Genomic DNA, 18,799 nt, shown 5'->3' with positions numbered 1-18,799 from the left:
TGGAATATTTTATGAACCCAACAAATTAGAGGTGATCAACTCGATCCTCATAATGACTCAAGAGGATAATTAAGAGAGCAGAAAGAATACCTTGATGTCTCAAGTTGTTGAAAAGCAGGCTTTGCTGAAAACAAAAGTAGATTGGACAAATTTTAATTGTCCCCAATGAAGTCATCAAGAAAATGGCTTACTCAAGTTCAAATTTAGGATTCTTCTTCGAGTCTGATTTAGTAAAAATTGCACAATTTTACCGAATTGGCTCAATAAATATTATATTATGGTGGAATTCCTGTAGTATAATTATTTCAATAATTTTGGAAATCCAACAAGAATTTGGAATTATTGGAAATCCTGTGCGATACATCGCACCGCAGATCTTCAGCCATTATGAGGTGTTGTGACTAGACTGCTTCCCTTGCCGCGTGTATGATGCGCTTGCAAGCACAGAAGCAGTTCTCCTGGTAGTACGGCTTGCTGCAGAGGCGCAACGACATGACGCGGGAGCAGTAGTGGAGACCTTGCTTGGTGCATTGGCTCGGGTCGCCAGACAAGAGATTGCTGTTTGGCCGTGTGTTTGGTGGCCGGGATTGACCTAGTGAGAACAGAGGGGAAGGGGTTGAAAACATGTTACGAGTTAGGACCAACTTTCCACCAACGTAACTAGATCGTATACAGTCAGTGGGTGCGACAACCCGGTACAGTTGGTTTTTCGGGACTTTATTTTTTGTTCTGTGTTCCGTCAACATAGTATATGAAGTCAAGGTCAGGTGAATATGTCAAAAAGACTCGCACACTCTCTCCATGCGAGTCCTGAGCCACACACACACTCTATCCGAGTTCAGACTCACACGCACTCTCCATCCGAGCCCAGACTTCTCCATGCGAGTCCAGACTCACACACACTCTCCATCCGAGTTCAGACTCACACGCACTCTCCATCCGAGGCCAGACTCACACACATTCTCCATCCGAGTGAAGACTCACACAGCCTCATATTCAATCGCTTCCTAAAACGTAGGAACCATTCATACAAGACTAGTCTCAGTGGCATAACAGTGCGGGGAGGAGTGATGCGACAGGAGTCCGGGGAGTGTCGCGCGGGTATGGGGGGGGGGGGGGGGGGTGCAGATTTTTCGGACACACCAGGGCAACTTTTAGCGCTCTACAGGCGCTCAGTGCTGACCATCCTGGCCGATAAGTGGTACGACCATGGTCGTGTTGGTCGTAGCTTGTGTACTGCGCCTGTCATGGTTGAGAGATTCACTCAAGAAACAACAGTACGAACTCACTCAAGAGGTGATGTTGTGGACAGGTGCCACAGCTTTGAAATCGAACTGGCTCCTCGGCGACCTCACGACAGTAAGAATGTGGCACGGATACACGTGTCAATATGTAGATGCATGAAACATTGCGGCGCTTCACACAATCCACACACTGCAAGCACAGACAAAGAGATACGAACAGAAACATGCTTAGGGCCACAACATTAATTTCCCTTGAAAACCGGACACATTAGCTATATACAGACAGAGTGTATATCCCAAATGTTTGTAGAGCTCTGCCTTGTGGTATACAGCACTATTTTCAGCGAGTATCGATGATGCTTTGTCTGATACATATTTCGTGAATACCAGTACATAAGTAGGTCTACAACATCACAGAACAGGGCTGTGGTATCGCAGCTGGTGCAGTACGGCCGACAATGTGCTTAGCGTCGGCATTCTTACCTGAGACCACCGGCTGATGTTCCACTGTACACACGCTTGTCGTGTGACTGGCTTGGGCTGGCCACACACCGAGTCCCTCACCTTCTTGCCGCCATGATAGCATATGACTTGGCGAATGCGGTAGAAGTTGTCACAGGATTCCCACTGCATAGCCAGCCAGAGGCGGGGCAAGCACTCTGTGCTGTTGCTCGGCAGTCCGAAGCAGCGCCGGCTGGCCAGCTTGGGCTGATCTCGGCACCGGCCCTCGGACTTTGTCTCGCGCCACACGTGGTTTCTGGTGTACCGCATGCATTGCGCGCGCAGGTGCTGCACGCCGGGGCCACACGTCACACTGCATGGTCCTCTATTCATGTAGCGCCAAACACCCGGGCACGGCACATGGCAGGTCTGCGTCTGGCCCTGGTTGGAGAGGATTTCGCGCACGGCGTCCGGTGTCATACCGCTGAAGCAGCGCTCCATCGGATACTCCACGGTCCTGTTGTTCTGGTCCCTCTTGCTGCGGCAGATCTTGCGACGTGTTTGCGTCCCCGGTCCACACGTTACATTGCAACTGGACCATGGGCCCCAGCGCACTCTGCAAAGCAAAACAGGGGACAAATCCTGTCAAGGCACTTCATATTTCTATAAACAAAGAGGCCAATATCAGCGGTGTATTGAGTGCACAGAGAGGTATACTCTGTCATAAAGGGGGGGGGGGGGGGTGCATATTTTACACTTATTAATTAAGGCATCACTACTCTATTTGTCGTCACAGTCTCTTATGTCATCACCTGCTTACTTCGTGCCTATATGGCTTCACTGCGACATTCTCTATAAATAACTCCAGGTCATTCTCTGTATCTAACTCCAGACGCGACTTTCCCTGTATCTCCACTCAGGTTGAGACTTTCTCTGTATGACTGTCACTCCAACTCCGGTTTTCTATGGGGAAGTTGGCAATCTGAGTTGGAGTCATACAAACAAAGCCTCAACAGTAGTGGAGGCATATAGAGAAAGTCGGTCTGGAGTTATATAGAGCATGATCTGGAGTTATATAGAGAAAGTTGCAGTGAAGCCATACAGGCACGGAGTAAACAGGTGATGACATATAGAGGAGCGAACACAAAATTGTAGAGAGTTGATGTACTACTGAGTGCTACCTACACATGTATTTCGATTTTCGCCATCTGTCGTCAGTGGGTCCAGACCTCTCGGTGTGTGTGGCGCAGAAGTCAAGCGTGTATTGCTACTCTTCTCTGCATATAACAGTCCTTAACAGGTATAGGGCGGAATGTCTGCAAAGCACAGGGTGGAATTGAATATTGACTAGGAATCAGCATATTATAGGGCTTGCGGAAGTACTGTGTTGTTGTTTTTTACTAGCTTTCAAACTCACTTCAGTTTTGGTGGGCAGTCGGCTTCATAACATGAGACAGGCTGCGGACGGGTTTGATTGATTCCGGCGCAGTGATCATCATCGACAACACCGGCACCCTCTTCAAAGCACTGTTGATGAAAGGTCCTTGTGCCTGCATTGGAAAATATGGTAAAGACAAAAATCTTCGTTTGAACGGCACATTGTGTATTTTGGTAATGTAACAATGTTCTACATTTTCACTTCTTTTTACTTTATCTGTATTACTTTTTAAAAGGATAGCCACAAGCCATCATGGTGCAAAGGCCGGCAAACACGCACAGAGATGCACATATCGATGACAGCCGAAGCAGTGGATATGGGGCAAGAGCAGCTGAAGCGACCAAGGGTCTCGGGATCAACACTGCTCATGCACGCCAGACGTTAACTCCAATCCAGACAAACATTCATCTTAATACTCGAAGTCCAAATCTATTGGTTCTATTTCAAACAGAATTGCCACAAAGTTGAGGTGAAATTGAGAACACAAATTATCCATGTTCTTATCAGGTCAAATCCGCCTAGTCACTATGCCCCAAACTGGACCACTGGAGCATGAATTTGTGTGCTGGGTTGTTTGGATTTTTGTAATCGCTTTTCAAGCATTCGACTAACCTGTTCCACATGACTTGGAGCATGATCCCTGGATAGCTTTCCAGTATCGTCGAGCTGTTAGTGTGTACACAGAGGAGAACGGATCGTGACATTTTCAATCCAAAGAGTAAAAGTGGCTTTAAATACAGTAAAACGTCGCGAAAAATGACTATCGAGTGGACATGAGAGGATTTTTGTTACTCGAGAATTGTTGTAATTCGCGAGGTTCTAATTGTGCAGCCAACATGGTTACTAGATCTGAAGTTTGCATCGCTATTCGGCGGTATTTGCTTCTTGTATCATCCGGGGTTGTTGCTTCCGAGGTTCAGTCCGTGTTTGACTACAATTGTCCAAGGTATGGCCTCCCGACGATTAGAGGATGCATGATATCACTTTTGATTCGTGAAGGCGATGACATTCATACGTACGTGCATTGACTCTGACGTGCATGGCAACTGCTTGGAATATACAGTACACCGTTTCTGGCGTTGTAGGATGTATATTACATAGCTCAAATACGGATAGAGAGGATTGTGTCTGATGTTTTTTCAACACTAACCTGCCAAAGTCGGGAAATGGTTACAGTATGGTAACAGAACTCTTTCAACATCCAATTTGGTTTTACATTTAGAATTAATCAAATCCCTTGCAAAAAAGTGGATAATGCATGTTGATGCATGGCGTTAGAATGAACCTACCTGTCACACGGAGGATAAGGGGAGATGATACGACTCTCCGGAAGCGATTCTCAGCAATGCATCGGTACGTTCCAGCATCCTCAAACGTCATGTTCGGGATCAGCAGAGCGGTGTCGTTCACAATGCAATTGCAAACGCTGCCACCGTTAACCAAGCCTCTCTCCGCCTCAGCTATGGCCACTCCATCCTTTTCAAAGGATACCGTCGGTCTTGGATACCCATTGACTTGGCACGGGAACTGAAGATAGTCTCCAGTAGCCTTCTCCATCACTTGGCCTAGTTGACCGCCTGAACAACAAGTTAATAAAATCCAGCTTATGTTCTTACTATAATGATGGCATGCCTCATTCATTAGGCAAAGCAATCACAAATTATTGTATATCCTGCCATGCTGATTATTAACACCCCCAAGCCAAATGGAAAGTTCAAATTCTGCTTTGAATGTTAGGAACGAAAGGTATGGCTTGTTTGCAGTAGAGCTGCTTCAATGATGTTGGGTTGGAGCATTGAATAGGACAAGTGGTGATCCAGTTAGAAAGTGACCCGATGTGCATTCTGAGTTTTGAATCCGTAAGCTATACGAGCCGTTGCACACGTTTGCCATGTCATAAAATAAACCTATAATACTATAAATGACATGAGGACAGCGGAACAAACACGGCCGACATTGTGTGACTCTGTAAAGGGGGTTGATGGAAATTGAGCGAACAAGGCGGCTTGCCCCGTCTGATTGTGTTGTCCTTATGTGAAGCATAACAATACCGTCTCGATGGTTTCCAGCGCTTACCAGCATTGTTGAAGGTCGGAGGTGACTCCATGAGCATTTCCCCAGCAGCCTTGGTCTTCTGCAACAGGCTGTTCTGAGCAGTACACGTAAACCGTCCCAGTAGATGCTCCACGGCCCGCGCAGGAATCTGCAGCACCTGTCCGCGTTGCAGCAGCTTTAGGGAGCGTCCTCGCTCGCGCTCGTAGTATTGATGTTTGTCGGCGTCCAACCACGACCATGAGACCTGCGGCGGAGGATATCCGCTGACCGGACAGTTCAGTGTTACCATCGTCCCGCGCTCGGCTATCACAGGCGGGAATATGCTGACTTCGACGTCGTTCACCACGAACTTTGGCGACACCGGACATGGCACCCCGCGGCACCGGCGTGCTCGCATTTCGTGCTGCACTGCATGTCGACAGGCGCTAGCAGTTGCTAGTCGATCACCCACGACACAATCCCAAAGGCGGTAGGACCAACCTCGGCCATTGCATGAAGCATTGCACTGTAAAAGGAGTTTCATGAGCGAGAAAGGGAGAGCGAGAAAGGGAGAGAGATGTAGATAGATAGATAGATAGAGGGAGAGAGAGAGAGAGAGAGAGAGAGAGAGAGAGAGAGAGAGAGAGAGAGAGAGAGAGAGAAAGAGGGAGAGAGAGAAGCATTGCTTACATAATTCCTTGGTATTAACATTCGGCAAAAGTAAATAATGTCCGTAATTGTTGGTGTGTCTAGCTGCTTCTTTCCAGATCAAACTTATTTAGACTGGTTTTACAAATGAGGGTCAAGTACTGAGTGATAATCAGGGGAACACTCCAATCAAAAGCTTCTATTTTAGCTAGAGCCTACTAAATGGATATTTATAGTATGATTTTAGCATGAGAATGATGCGCAGTCCCCCCACAGCCTTACCTCTCCCCATCTGCTGCTCTCCACCCATCGCGGACATGGGTTATTTGCATTGCATGGCTTTGAACTGGAAGGCTGGGCCTGGGAAAGGCAGAACCCATCGTCGACAAGCTGCTCACGAGTTCTACCGCTGCCGCCTGGGGTCTCCTCTCTGCAGCACGTGATGTTGCGATTCAGATAACCCGTGTCACAGGTTGTGGAGCACTAAAGAGCAAGCAGGAAGGGACAGGGTGAGAAGAATCAGTACAGCACAAGACTTTTATAAAGGAAGTTCACCGGTACGTGACCAAGCTTGTCGCAGTCTATCAGTGGATATTTTCATTTCGTACAATGCAAACCAGCGTCATAAACGACATGACAATTGTGAATGGAACACAATGCCAAATCATTGAGCAATTACGTTAAAAGGAGGTAAAAACCAACAAGCATAATTTGGAAAATACGCACCCCCACACACATATGTTTTCATTTTAATTAACCCGGAATGGTAAAACATTATTTTGTTCTAGCTCACTGGACACCAATCTGATCCAATGCGAAGACCTAGCAAGGTCTAACTGGCTGCCTGCCCGGAGATTGAACCAATGCAATTGCAAGTACAGCCATATACTGTTGCTTGACCACAAGCACAGATACAATAGCAATGATAGGAAAGGGTAGACTCTCACCTCGCCCCAGTCTCCAGTTCTCCATTTATAGACACAGTTCTCACCGACACAGGTTCGGATGGCAAGCTCATCCTCCTGAAGCGCAGCCTCGCACTCCGGATTCAATTCTTCTTCACCATCGGCATAGGTGAGCACTGTGCCATTTGCAATCATACGCTGGCAGGTTGGACTGCGTGACTGCTGCCCTTCCCCACAATCACTGCTGCACTGTATGCAAAAGCAGCAGTCAGACAATGAGAAGTCTTAATCCATATATGTACATGTACATGATCGCTCAATGCTCAGGGCGTGAAAGAAAATCTTTAGTATCGTGAGCTACCTGTCATTCTCTGTATGCATAAGCTCATTGGTCAAGTGCTTTTGATGGAAATCTTTCAGAGTGAGTGGAATCTAGAGAAAAAGGGACTCAAAAGCATGATCATGAACATAATTAAAGTTGAGCTGCACTGTATGTGGCATAGCTGCGATATACGATTAGCAGAGCACATGATGTACACTTTTGGCATTCGTTGGCTTCATTTCTCTTCAAATGCCTCCTGGCAGTTTGCGCCTAGATGTAGATGAGGTCTTGGAATGAAGTCTTTGTTGCTCTCTAATCAACAGGGAGGGTGCTTTAAAAGAATTGACATCCTTTAAGGACAAGCTGTCAGTTTCTTAGTTTGTTGGACTACTGCAGTATGTATTCTGTTTTCCAGTCAAAGTGGGTGGGGGATGTGGTCCACATCCTGCAGTCCTGGCCAAAGAAATCCAGCCCATGAATCCAAAGTATCGCAACGTTTCCATTCGTTTAGATGTAATTAGCATGCACAGGCCAAGAAACCATCTGAGGGCTGCAGGGGTCGCATGAGCCATTGCGCTGCTTTTGGCACGTGGGTCGGATTTCTTTCCACATGTGTATATACGTGTGCCAGAGTGGGCGGGGGAGTATGTTCATGGTAGAGATCTAGCAGTGTTGAAAATGCCGTTTAGTGCATGGAACTTTCGCCTTGCACCATTGTAAGTGTTCATCGTGTTTGTTTCCGCACTAGTGGTCTTAACTAGAGTGAAACGCCTGTTTAGAGAGCCTTGGAGATAACATGAATTTTCCTTCGCATTGGATGCAGGCACTATCGGCTCAGTCATTTGACTCCAGTTTCAGAATAAAATTTGCAACATTCTCCGTTTTCCACGTCCCTTCAAAGTACACTACTCGTACTAGGTCATTCGAATGTAGGTGATCTATTGGTACGACTGTATGCTTACATTACTCCACTGCGACCATTGAATGGTGTACGGGCAGTCAATGGCATTGCAGATCTGTTCCTCCAGGACTGTGCAGCGTGGTTCCCCTATCAGCTCTCTGCTTTCCGGGTCAACATAGCGGATGCAGCGACGCTTGACGCGGATCCCGGAGCCGCAAGAGCGCTGGCATGGCTCCCAGTCCTCGATGACTTCTCTAAGGAGGCAAAAGGATATCAAAATAGAGAGAAGATTATTGGCTGGGTCCACGTTACCAAACACAATAAGTACCATACATCTTTGCTATCACAGTAGGCCGCTAAACGTAGTCGCTTCATTATCACCATGACAGGGAAAAGTAAGAATACCCCTCCCCCCCCTCCCCCCCTGAACACACACAGGCACATTTACAAATATACCACCCACACCTCTGACACACACACACGCACACACACACAAAAGCACTCGCAGGATGTATACGTGGATCAAGCTGCCCCCCCCCCACCCCCAGTCCATTCTAGTCGTAATAACTCAATCATAATCAAAGTAGGTGCGAGGCGGGGGGGGGGGGGGGGGCTTTAAATCACGCTGTTGGGCAACTTACAGTATCCATGGTATCATCATTGCTTTTATTAGAGGCTTTATCTTCCCCAATGCGAAATTGAGCAATTTAACGCGAGTGCTATGATAAAATTCGGGCCATAGAATTCTACGTGGGTTGATTTTGGCTTCAAAACAATGATTTTCCACGTATCGGCCTACTCGTTTCTGTAATAATTGTGCTCTTTCCCATTTCAAGCATAGTGCCACCACGGGATGTCCTGGCCGGAGAAGACAAAGGGAAGATAATTGAATGTGACGACGTTTGAGCAAGAGATGATGCACCTGGGATCAGCAGTTTCGCCCAGGTTGACATTACGCCGTGTCACAAAACCATTATCCGTTTGCCCAGGGCGTAACAGATGTAAGACGTCCTCCCTTCGGGCACAAACAGTCAGCCCTAATCAAAACAAGCTTTGTACACTGGATCTGTTCTAACACACAACTGCTCTCTTCACTTGAGTGATGGCGTGGTGTCGATAAATAGTCACCTGCAAAATCCATCCCCTCTGGCAAAGTTTGATTGTCCTGGGGGAAGTAGGCTGCCATCAGGTCACACATCCCGTCATTCCCTCAATGGTAATTCACGCCTCTTTGCAAAGGACGCTGTGACAAATCTCGTATTGTATCGTTTTCACATCCTAGGCGTTCCTGTAGGCAATCAAGGCATGTATTTGTCCTAACCCAGCGGACCATAGTTACTATCTGGATCAAAAGAGCGATCTCATGTCTACAGCTTATAGCAGAGTCATTAGCTATCAGAGTTTCAGCACTGCATGACATTGTACAACAACAGTAATTGTGCTGTATGTAGCCAGTAGTGATCAGGTTAGGATTAAAGCACGTTCATCTGGCGACATATCAGCCCTGATGAACGTGGAGCTCTCCCTTTTGTTCCATGGAGCTCTCCTTGTTAGTGGTGCTTGTCGCCAATATCGAGAAAACAAGCTGGTCACACTCCGTCACTAGGACTGATGAAGTTATGGTCCCAGCAGATGTTGGCGAACACAATTCCATTACGATTCACAGTTTGGACATGTTGATGGGCATGACAGCAGCACTGCTTTACAGCATGATCCGGTGTGCTGTGTACGTCTTCGAAAGATCTTGCCTCTCAAAATCATGTGGTTGAAACGCGCTTAGATATTACTACAGGACAGCTAATCTTGTAATGAACGCTTGAAGAGCATCTTCTGGCAACTGTTTTCGCCAGTGATCTCTCTGGTCCTGGCACGAAATCAAGAATGCGCCTCTCGGCATTCTTCGACAGCCACTCCGCCAGCAGTGGAGGAGAGTATCGCACAATGCACTGCTCCCATCCACAGCCCATCTTGGTACAACGCACTAGAGCAGATGCTGCTGACGGAGACACTGGATTGATTTTCCTCTAGCACTTCGTACTGGTCAAGCACGCCAGACCGCACAGCACTTCAAATCCCAAGTCATAAGAGCAGGCAAAAATCTGCCTACTGGCTGCCGTGAGTTTCCGTCGATCACTGTGACCCTGATCTGCGAGTGATGAGGATGAGGTGACCTTGAGCGGGCTTGACAAGCGACGCCTGAAATATGGCCACTAGCGTGCAAACAGGAAACTTAAGAGCTAGAACAATTCGCTGTGGGTATGATTCTATGAACGAGCGATCACAGTACCCTATACTCAAGCCACTTCGCTGCAGAACAAGCCATTATTCGGGTGCAGGGCAGTGATGTGCTCTAACTGAGTATAGGAACTAGCGTTCTTCACGGTTACAACCATTGTTTTGTCCAGCAATGCAAACATTCGCCCAGGAATGCAACCATTTTGTCCAGCAATGCAACCCTTCGTCCAGCAATGCAACACCTACAATAATATACATGCATGAACATGAAGGTCGTAGTCCGGGGCAATCTCAGACCGCACTCCACACACATAATACCTCGTAGCTGGAAAGACACACATTCTCACATGACACGAGAGCAGTCGATCTGGTGAGTAGCGGGTATAAGTTCCAGTGTTCCCCTGCCTGACGTCATCGTCTTTCATGATTCTTTCATGGTTTCCATGGCATAAGTTGTTCTGTATCCGCCAAGTACAAATAACATTTGTTTTGTACTCGGAGCCGTCTTTATGATGTTTGTTGCGCGATACAATTCCTTCAGATGGTACACTGGGTTTAGCTCCCCTGATGACACTAACACGTACATAATTATATTAATAGATGAGAAGAGATTGAGTGATGACGGACAATAGTAAACGCACGCTTGTTAGTTTCACGCTGGCTTCATTGCATGGATCTCACGCGACGGCTTGAAAATAACATGGTCCAAGTAATTAGTTCAAAGCGAAAGTCAACGAAAAACCCCACCTAGGTGGATTCTTTACATGACGTGATAACACTCCACCTATTCAAGACAACGCGACTTGTTCGTATGTTGTTATGCGCGAATGGAAATACTCCAAAGTTACAATCTGAAACACGTTAAAGATCGTGTAAGGCAGCCAATCTCATCACCACGGTCATCCATATCGATTCCAATTTTAACGATTGAATTCAGCAGTTGTCACAGGCAATTCTATGTGCAGGAAAGGATCACGAAAATCAATCTCCGCGCGGATAGTTAACCCTGTTCAGCATGTCATCTACCGCAATGTTGTCGGGACTACGGCGAACCATTGATCACAGCATATCACTTGCCCCTACTCAACACCATTGTACACCGGTACTACAGAAATACATTTTCTGGCGCGTGCACCTTCACAGGAAGTCGGCTGGAACCTACCTGCGTGTATCTACATGACTGTGGATCTAGTCAGAGGAACACTCAAGTTGTGATGGAGGAAGCGATTCCTAGTGCCCTTATTGGTGATCTTGTTCTCAAAGACAGTGAGTTGTCATCTTGGCACGGCGTCATCAATCAGCTATGTAATGCAGACCCATTACGAGCTCAAGTAACTCCTGTGCTGCTGCGCATTGCGTGTGACCAGTCACCGCACAGCTCGAACGCTGTGAAGTGACCTCTCAGACACGGAGGAGAGAGGTCCGCCGAAACGAAGGGGGCCATTGGTTCGTAGCATGTCTATTGTGGACCCTCGTGCGTTACAAAACTTCTGCTATGGAGGCGGAAAACGAGCTACGGGTGCCTGAACAATCTTACGCAAAACGGAATGTCAAAGTTACATTCTTAACGTGTCTTCAATCCAGGCACATCGGCGCCATGTTCATGTATTTCAAGTCAGACTCTCGTGGCCTAGGTTATGTCCATCATCATCTTTGTCACTCATAACGTCTTCTATTGGACTGTGAAGATGTCAGACAACGATGTCCACATTGGTAACACTGACAAGGAGTAGAGTATTTCCTTGTCAGTTCGAGGGTCAATCAATGGTGAGGAGAGGTAGACGTTCGTAGTCAGTAATGTTGGCACGGAGTACAGGCGCCTTCGTGCGCGAAGGGGACGCCTGTTATCTGTAAGCCTTAACAAACCGAGCTTCTTTGCGCACTCACAGCCACGCAGCTAGCTTCATCAATCAAGCCGTACACTTATACAGCATTCAAATTCGATGATGGTTGCATGTCCTTATGGTTATCATGCTGTGAAATAGAGCGACTTAGAGGCACCCCGCTGTTGGCCCCCAGCCGATCGACCACTTCTCTCCCTTTGTTGTCCATGTTGTGTGATAGTTACTGATTAGGCTGCCAACTACTACCCTTACGCAAATGGAGTGAGCTAATGTGAATTTGGCGTCATCACGAAGGAGAGTCAAGAATGACAGGCCGATGACATGATGGCACTCTCGCGATGGGGAGTTTGGGGCCTGGAAAACTAAGCTACACGCGCTTAGCAAACAGTTTAGCCCCTTCCATTATGTTGGTGAACTCGTTACATGACTAAGTCTAATGAATACATGTATGTATTTTTCTTTGGAGACCATAATAATATTATTATACATCTAGCTAAACGGACATAGCGGTATGCATTCTCGTGCAGATAATTATATAATTTTATTAATCAAAACATAGACAAGACTTACTTCAAAGGGCACGGCTCCGGGTTGCAAATCTCTCGCCTTGACCTCGGCTTCTTGTCCCGACCGCACACAAATTCAGGAAGGATAGTTCCGCCTCGCTCCAATGACGCTCGGCACACTGCCGTCAGCACAAGTGTTCCTACCAGGAGGCCCAGACAGAACGACACGGTCATGAGCAGGCAGAAATTTCGATTGCTGCCCTTGCCGCATCTGGAAGCGCTTGCAGTGGGTACACGACAGCACCCGGTGCACTTTCCCTCTGTTGCTGTTTCAGCGTCTGATCCCATGACTGTGTGGTCGCTCAACTAATGTGTACACACAGTGTCAATTCTTTAGAAAATAGTAAAGTTTCACATACGACTCTTTCATGTATGCCTCTGTGTTGGGACCCTAGAGGTAGCACCATGCGCACGTACATATAACTATTGATACTCTTGGGGAAGGTTATAACTGACCAGGTTGCCGCCGTGGCCAGACCCTTTCAAGCACTAGACCCTTCTTTCTGGCCTGTCAGTCGATTCGATGACCGGAGTCTGGCTAAGCTGCTAAAGAGGCTCGTCGCTCTTATACTGCTGGCAGTGTATGCAAAACAGCCTGCCGGGACAGGTCGCTGCCGTTGCTGGAGCAAGACGAGTACCTAGTGCCTACACGATAAATATTGTGATGTCGTTGAATAAGACACAAACACGCAGCTGCCGTGCCAGCGCGATGTAGATGTTATGCCTTGGGGGCCAGCAGCTACGGAGAACAGGAGCCAAGCGAGCGACGCATCCGTCAAAACTCGAAAGTGCACCGTTAAGTTCCCTACTTTTTGCGCGTACATGCCTGCAACTGGTACTACTGTTGAGCTTGTTGCGTATTGGATGATGACTGTGGTTTCACGCCGGGGTATTCGAAAGTGTCGCGAGGTTTTCGGCGGGAACAAGGTCTTTAACACCAGGTTCCTTGCATTCCTGAACCTCACCATTCCCGCGCGTCACGTGCCGCACGATGGGTGCGTGATATTTGTTCCCGCTGTGATGACCCCCTGGGACGTTTGCTGAGTCTCCCCATGACGCCACATTGCCCTGAGATATACTTGCCAGTGAGGCTTCCTTCGGGCCTCAATCTCTCTCAGTTCAGCGAAGCAACATCTAGGGTTGGAAGCGTGTCAGACCACGTCCTTTTGTTTAGCATTTGAGACACCTGATCCCTCAAGACCACTGGCCGTCCTTTGTCTCGGTGACTTGCATTTGCGTAATGCATTTAGCTGCAGCCGACGGGGTCGGCATGCAACATGAAACTGGACTAGAAGGCATAGTGCTACTGGATTGCCAGAAAGGCGCCGACGATTCTTATGTTCTGTGCATGGTCCAACGCATGTGATCAGACAATCCAATCCAATAGATCTCATCTCTCTCTCAGTCTCAAACTGATGAATCTCTTTCTCTCCCTGTCCATGTCTTAGGGTTTCTCTGCCAGGACAATCCAAACTACAGTCAACTTCGCTTATAACGACTGCGGATATAACGACAATTCGCGAATAACAACAGAATTTCCATGCCGCGAGCAAAGTCCCATCCCACTGGAATACATAGAATGAGACTTCGGGTGTAACGACACTTCGCGAATAAGGACACCTTTTTGATGCCCCGCAGAGTTTCGTTATAAGCGAAGTTGACTGTATGTCCAAAAATGACACATTGCAATTTATGTTTCAGGGGCACACACTCACAGGTACGGCGTATTAAAGCTAGGATTCAATGTTGGTGTTATCCACACGTGGCATACCCACTTGAACTGATCATTACCGTCTTGTTGGGCTCAACATACTTGTAAGAACATCGGTAGTAGCATGGCGTTGTAAAATGATCGATAGTAGTAGATAGTAGTAATGTTTAGTAAACATCATGTAGACTAGTGTGTACATTGATTGTCATTGCTCTACAATGGTGCGTGCGGTAGAGGGTGTCTTGCTGGTCCGTGTACCACTAACGCGATTTCTCATTGTGTTCGAGTCGACAATAGATGCGTGCACTGCAGGCACCGGGGAGCTGGAGGCAAACAATGCTGGTAAACTCAAGCCTGTGTCGAGATGCTTGCTCTAATCAATTTCCGTGAGCAGCCCGCTACTGCACTGTCTTGCTCGAGGGAGGCTGGCCGTGGCCGCTTCCGTACTCTCAGCTTTCTGCCTAACGAATCGGAAAACTTCAGCAATCGATACACAGGTTTTTAGCTGTTGGTTGCATCCTAACCGACAACCATGACTGTTCGCGAGTTATCGGTAAGGGTTTATTTCTTCCGCTGCTAGTGTCATCCTATCGGATGCAAGACTGTCGTCGGGTGAGCTTTAGAACTTCTACCTTCGAGCACCAGCACTGGATTCCTTCCTGACCTCATATAGCCCAGACCTCCTGTCGGGTTCTGGACTCCCATGTGCTCGCGTTCCAAAGCCCTTTCTCAATTACACTCACTTTATCTCTTGTCACGCTGCAGCTAAATGAGCTTCGCCAACGGCGGAAGTAGCTGCACTTCTCTCAGTGATCAGTTTCATCATGCAAAAGAAAGAGGCGAGCAAGTGTGCGAGCTAAAAATACTTCGGCAATGACTTACGATATCCCTGCGTCGTCGACTAATCCGTACCGCAAGGCATGTTGGCAGAGGAATTTAGCAGCGCTCGCAGCCCTTCTTAGCATTGCAAATGACTACACGGTTTACAGGCGAATTCCAATCTTCTTTGCGTCGGTTAGGAGAACCTCACTGGCAGTTTGGAAATTGCTGTGCGACATGGTTAATGGCAGATTTTGTCGATGTTCATCTTGTGCATTTGCACGGGAAATGTGGGTGTAGTGATATTTGGATAGCATTGTATGAGCCATCCGGCGCACTAAAAAGCATTTCAGGTTTCTTTCTCCAAACCTCCTATGGTAGGTGCGTTTGGCAGGGCAATGGCGCTAGTTGATTCAATTTCAAGTATTTTTAGAAGCCATTCATTAAACACGACATTTGTTCAGTCGGTTATGTCCCTAATCACTGTCGTGGTTGCCACTTCTTCTCCATCTGCGTCAGCTCATAGACACAAGTCGTTGATGGCAAACACCTTGACTCACACATTAATACCACCCGTTCCATGCAGGGACAATATGTGTGCAAAGCGAGGAATACAGTGCAAGGTTGCCATGCGTAGTCTAATAGATCAGCAACGAATTTTTACCGCTGAACCTATTCCAGACAGACCATGTCTGATTAAAAACCTAGAGGACAAGCCTGGATATTGGGACCTCGTTAGGGCTAGCCAGCAGGGACCGTTTGAGTTGCGTCGCCACGTGCTGTGTAGCACTGAACTCAAGTGATATACATGTACATATACCTGTAACTAATAATTCTTACACCACATCGCCTTGTACATGTACGTGGTTGCTTTACGTACTCATGCGGTCTGATGGGTACTTTGCAACACATTGTATGTTAAATCGTGTTATCAGCCAAGAGAGAAGTATTGGTTTTAGCATTAACAATTTATTCAATGGCCGAGAGCTCTGTCGCACCATGTAATAATAATTTATTTGACGTTTGAATATTGTGCGACATGTACAAAACATAATCACGCATGCATCATGGTATACTCAAGCCTATCTACACAGACCTCGTCTACACTACGATAAATATCGTGTCCTGTAGGCTATGCACAACATTCCCAACTTTCACAATACAATATTTGAAGCTGTTTCTTGAGGTTTAGTGTGGCTGTGTCACTCATGCCCTCCTACGTGATTGGTAGGGATTCAAAAGACTTCTTCTATCAATTCGATTTGGTGTCGACTCGGGTCTTCAGCATGTTTGATCAGACCGTTCGCCTGCAAATTATAATCCGCTTCGGCAATCACTTTCATTTCGATGGTGGGGACACAACTCTTTTCAAGAAGCAACATGCCAGTGAACAAATCAATAATTAGATTGAAATTCTACGTGCGCTCCAAGCCTTCATCTTGCCCTTCACTCCTCTTTCTTTCTTCCCGTCAGCATTCAAAGAGGCCTGATCTTCATTCAATATGCCTGGAGGACATCGGAGACGAGTTCGCCAAATGGACAGGACTCGAGCTGAATTGCCTCTCGACGCGCCTTGCGCTGCCTCTCTAGGCCACCCTGTTCGCCGTTAACACACCCAGAAAGGTAGTCAGCGAAAGGAAACAGGTTCTTACACGGTAGTAGTACTAGAAAGCATGTAGCGTCGCACAACCAATGTACTCAAAAAGCACCATTGTGATATTTCCGCTCTGTTCTAGTACATCACGCACCCTTCACGCGTGTGAGAACGGTCAATAGCTGTACTTGAGACGGTCTCCAGTGTGTCGCTAGCTACTTTAACTGGTGCTTCAACAGACCTACACCCGAAAACGGTTCCTACCTGTAGGCAAAGCTTTCCAGCGAGTACATCTGAGCACCCATTACGCACTTTGTCACACCACGGTATCTGAAAGTAGAAAAAAATGGCTTGCTCATCTAGCTGGAGCCATGACGGTGCTCGTTTTCCTCCATTCAGATTCGTACATCTAGAACCTTAGGTGAGGAACTCCGTTAAAAGATCGTGGGCAATGCATAACTTGCTATCGGGCTGTAGCCTTCGAAACAGTTTTTGAAGCTCCGCCCGAACACATAATGTGTGGTTGAAGGTTAGTTCAAATGTTGTTTTCCTCCTCGATCACTGGAATGTTTCCGTGGCAGCTGCATCTTAAAATCGGACTTCATCTGTTGCGAAGATTGAACAAAGGCGGATGGAAAATCCTGCTGACGCCCTAGAAGTAAGCATGAAGATTGAGCTTACCCTCTATCAGGCTTGTACATGCACACACTGCTGCTATTGCAGGGTCCCAATTGGGCTAGATAGGTCAGAAATGCTTCCACAAGGAAGAGCCTCTAGCTTAAAGAATTGTGTTGCTTGGAATTAGTGCACCTCGCTGCCTCGTGCGTAAATCATTCGCCCCCTCCCCCACACGTTACGCCTGCAGTTAAATCCAACGAACATGAAACTGATTGTAGTCGACAATGGCAAGTGCTTGTTAGGGTTTTGTAACTCTCCGCTATGGCAAAGTGGCTGAAACATGATTATCAACGAAATCATTGCGTAATCCAGTAATACAAGTACATGTACACAAACACTTGGAAGTGAACATTGTAAATAGGCAGCAGTTATATCGACACGTTGCTTGCTTAACATACATGATGCCTCTTTGTACCTGCGTTTCCTGTGACAAGTCTGCAATTCTTCACTCCAACTGGCCTCGTTTGTTTCACAGCGGGATAAAAAAGCTCGGAGGCTTTGTATAGTGCTCAGAGTTTATTGGAAAGATCAACTGAAATTTTAAACACTGTTCAGCGTGGCATGACTTCAAACAATTTCGCCAAGTGCATGCGGCACCGAATTGTACATTGATTACTAACAAGGCGGCGCAATTCCCACAAAGAAATGCTAATGACAAATGTCGTACTCATCTCCTGACTAGACCTGCCCACAAACAGTTCCGAAATCCTTCACTCCCCACTCCATGTACTAACATGTGATCCAGGGGATCATTCAATTAGGAAATGTGACGTCATGGACACTATTTGCCACTCTTCTTTACATGTCGCCCAGAAATCGCATTCATCTAGCCTCGTTGAGTTTCTGTTTATCCAGTGACTACTGAGGTAGGATGGGTCAGGGGTCGGGGCATTTGTCAATAGTGGACTACAAAAACCTAGCATGGTCTTCTGCATGGAGTTTGAAGGAAGCACATCATAATAAAGGTGAAAGCCGCATCAGAGGAATGTGCCGCCTGTCCCCTTGTATGCTTATGTGCCGCAACCGGCGCAACGTGTGCACTGCAAAGCTATTCCAATCAGGTGGCATTCTCTGAGATACTGTGCTGTTTGCAATGCACGTAACTCCTATGGCGGCCAGAAAGACAAGATCGGGATCTACATGTGTGCTAAGCTAATAGGTCAAAGCCGTGCGGAAAAAAACAAATGAATAGCATGACATGAATAGTGGTTGGGAAACATTCTGGACACAGCCATGCAAAAATGATAAAATGGTTGAGCGTTTGACACCATGTGAACTCTCAGATGGTGCTTATTGCACTAGGGACTCCTGTAAATCAGCCCATTTTTCTACCTCATCCAATCTTGCTCGATTATCACAGGGAAGAGGATGTAGGATCCGTATTACTCCAGATGACCACTATTTCCAAAACCACACTCA

The 18,799-nt window shown here is 47.0% G+C and overlaps 1 protein-coding gene across 2 annotated transcripts in view; it reads right to left on the bottom strand.

Moving 5' to 3' along the window:
* Nucleotides 1-5: 5 nt before the first annotated feature.
* The window catches only part of LOC135819570 (ADAMTS-like protein 3), a 35,041-nt gene continuing 16,247 nt past the window's right edge, over nucleotides 6-18,799 (bottom strand). For both annotated transcript variants that reach the window (XM_065332801.1, XM_065332800.1), the window contains 11 exons: nucleotides 12,583-12,718; nucleotides 7,995-8,187; nucleotides 6,753-6,959; nucleotides 6,088-6,288; nucleotides 5,200-5,683; nucleotides 4,413-4,700; nucleotides 3,736-3,789; nucleotides 3,103-3,235; nucleotides 1,728-2,301; nucleotides 1,290-1,434; nucleotides 6-592 (listed from right to left, as the gene is read on the bottom strand). In XM_065332801.1, the coding sequence (XP_065188873.1) occupies nucleotides 402-592; nucleotides 1,290-1,434; nucleotides 1,728-2,301; nucleotides 3,103-3,235; nucleotides 3,736-3,789; nucleotides 4,413-4,700; nucleotides 5,200-5,683; nucleotides 6,088-6,288; nucleotides 6,753-6,959; nucleotides 7,995-8,187; nucleotides 12,583-12,718 (2,606 nt within the window). In that variant the 3' untranslated portion in view covers nucleotides 6-401. The remainder of the gene's footprint in view (nucleotides 593-1,289; nucleotides 1,435-1,727; nucleotides 2,302-3,102; nucleotides 3,236-3,735; nucleotides 3,790-4,412; nucleotides 4,701-5,199; nucleotides 5,684-6,087; nucleotides 6,289-6,752; nucleotides 6,960-7,994; nucleotides 8,188-12,582; nucleotides 12,719-18,799) is intronic.

This window comes from Sycon ciliatum, chromosome 6 (assembly GCF_964019385.1).
Source record: "Sycon ciliatum chromosome 6, ocSycCili1.1, whole genome shotgun sequence".
NCBI lineage: Eukaryota > Metazoa > Porifera > Calcarea > Leucosolenida > Sycettidae > Sycon > Sycon ciliatum.
This window is presented reverse-complemented; position numbering and strand designations above follow the sequence as displayed.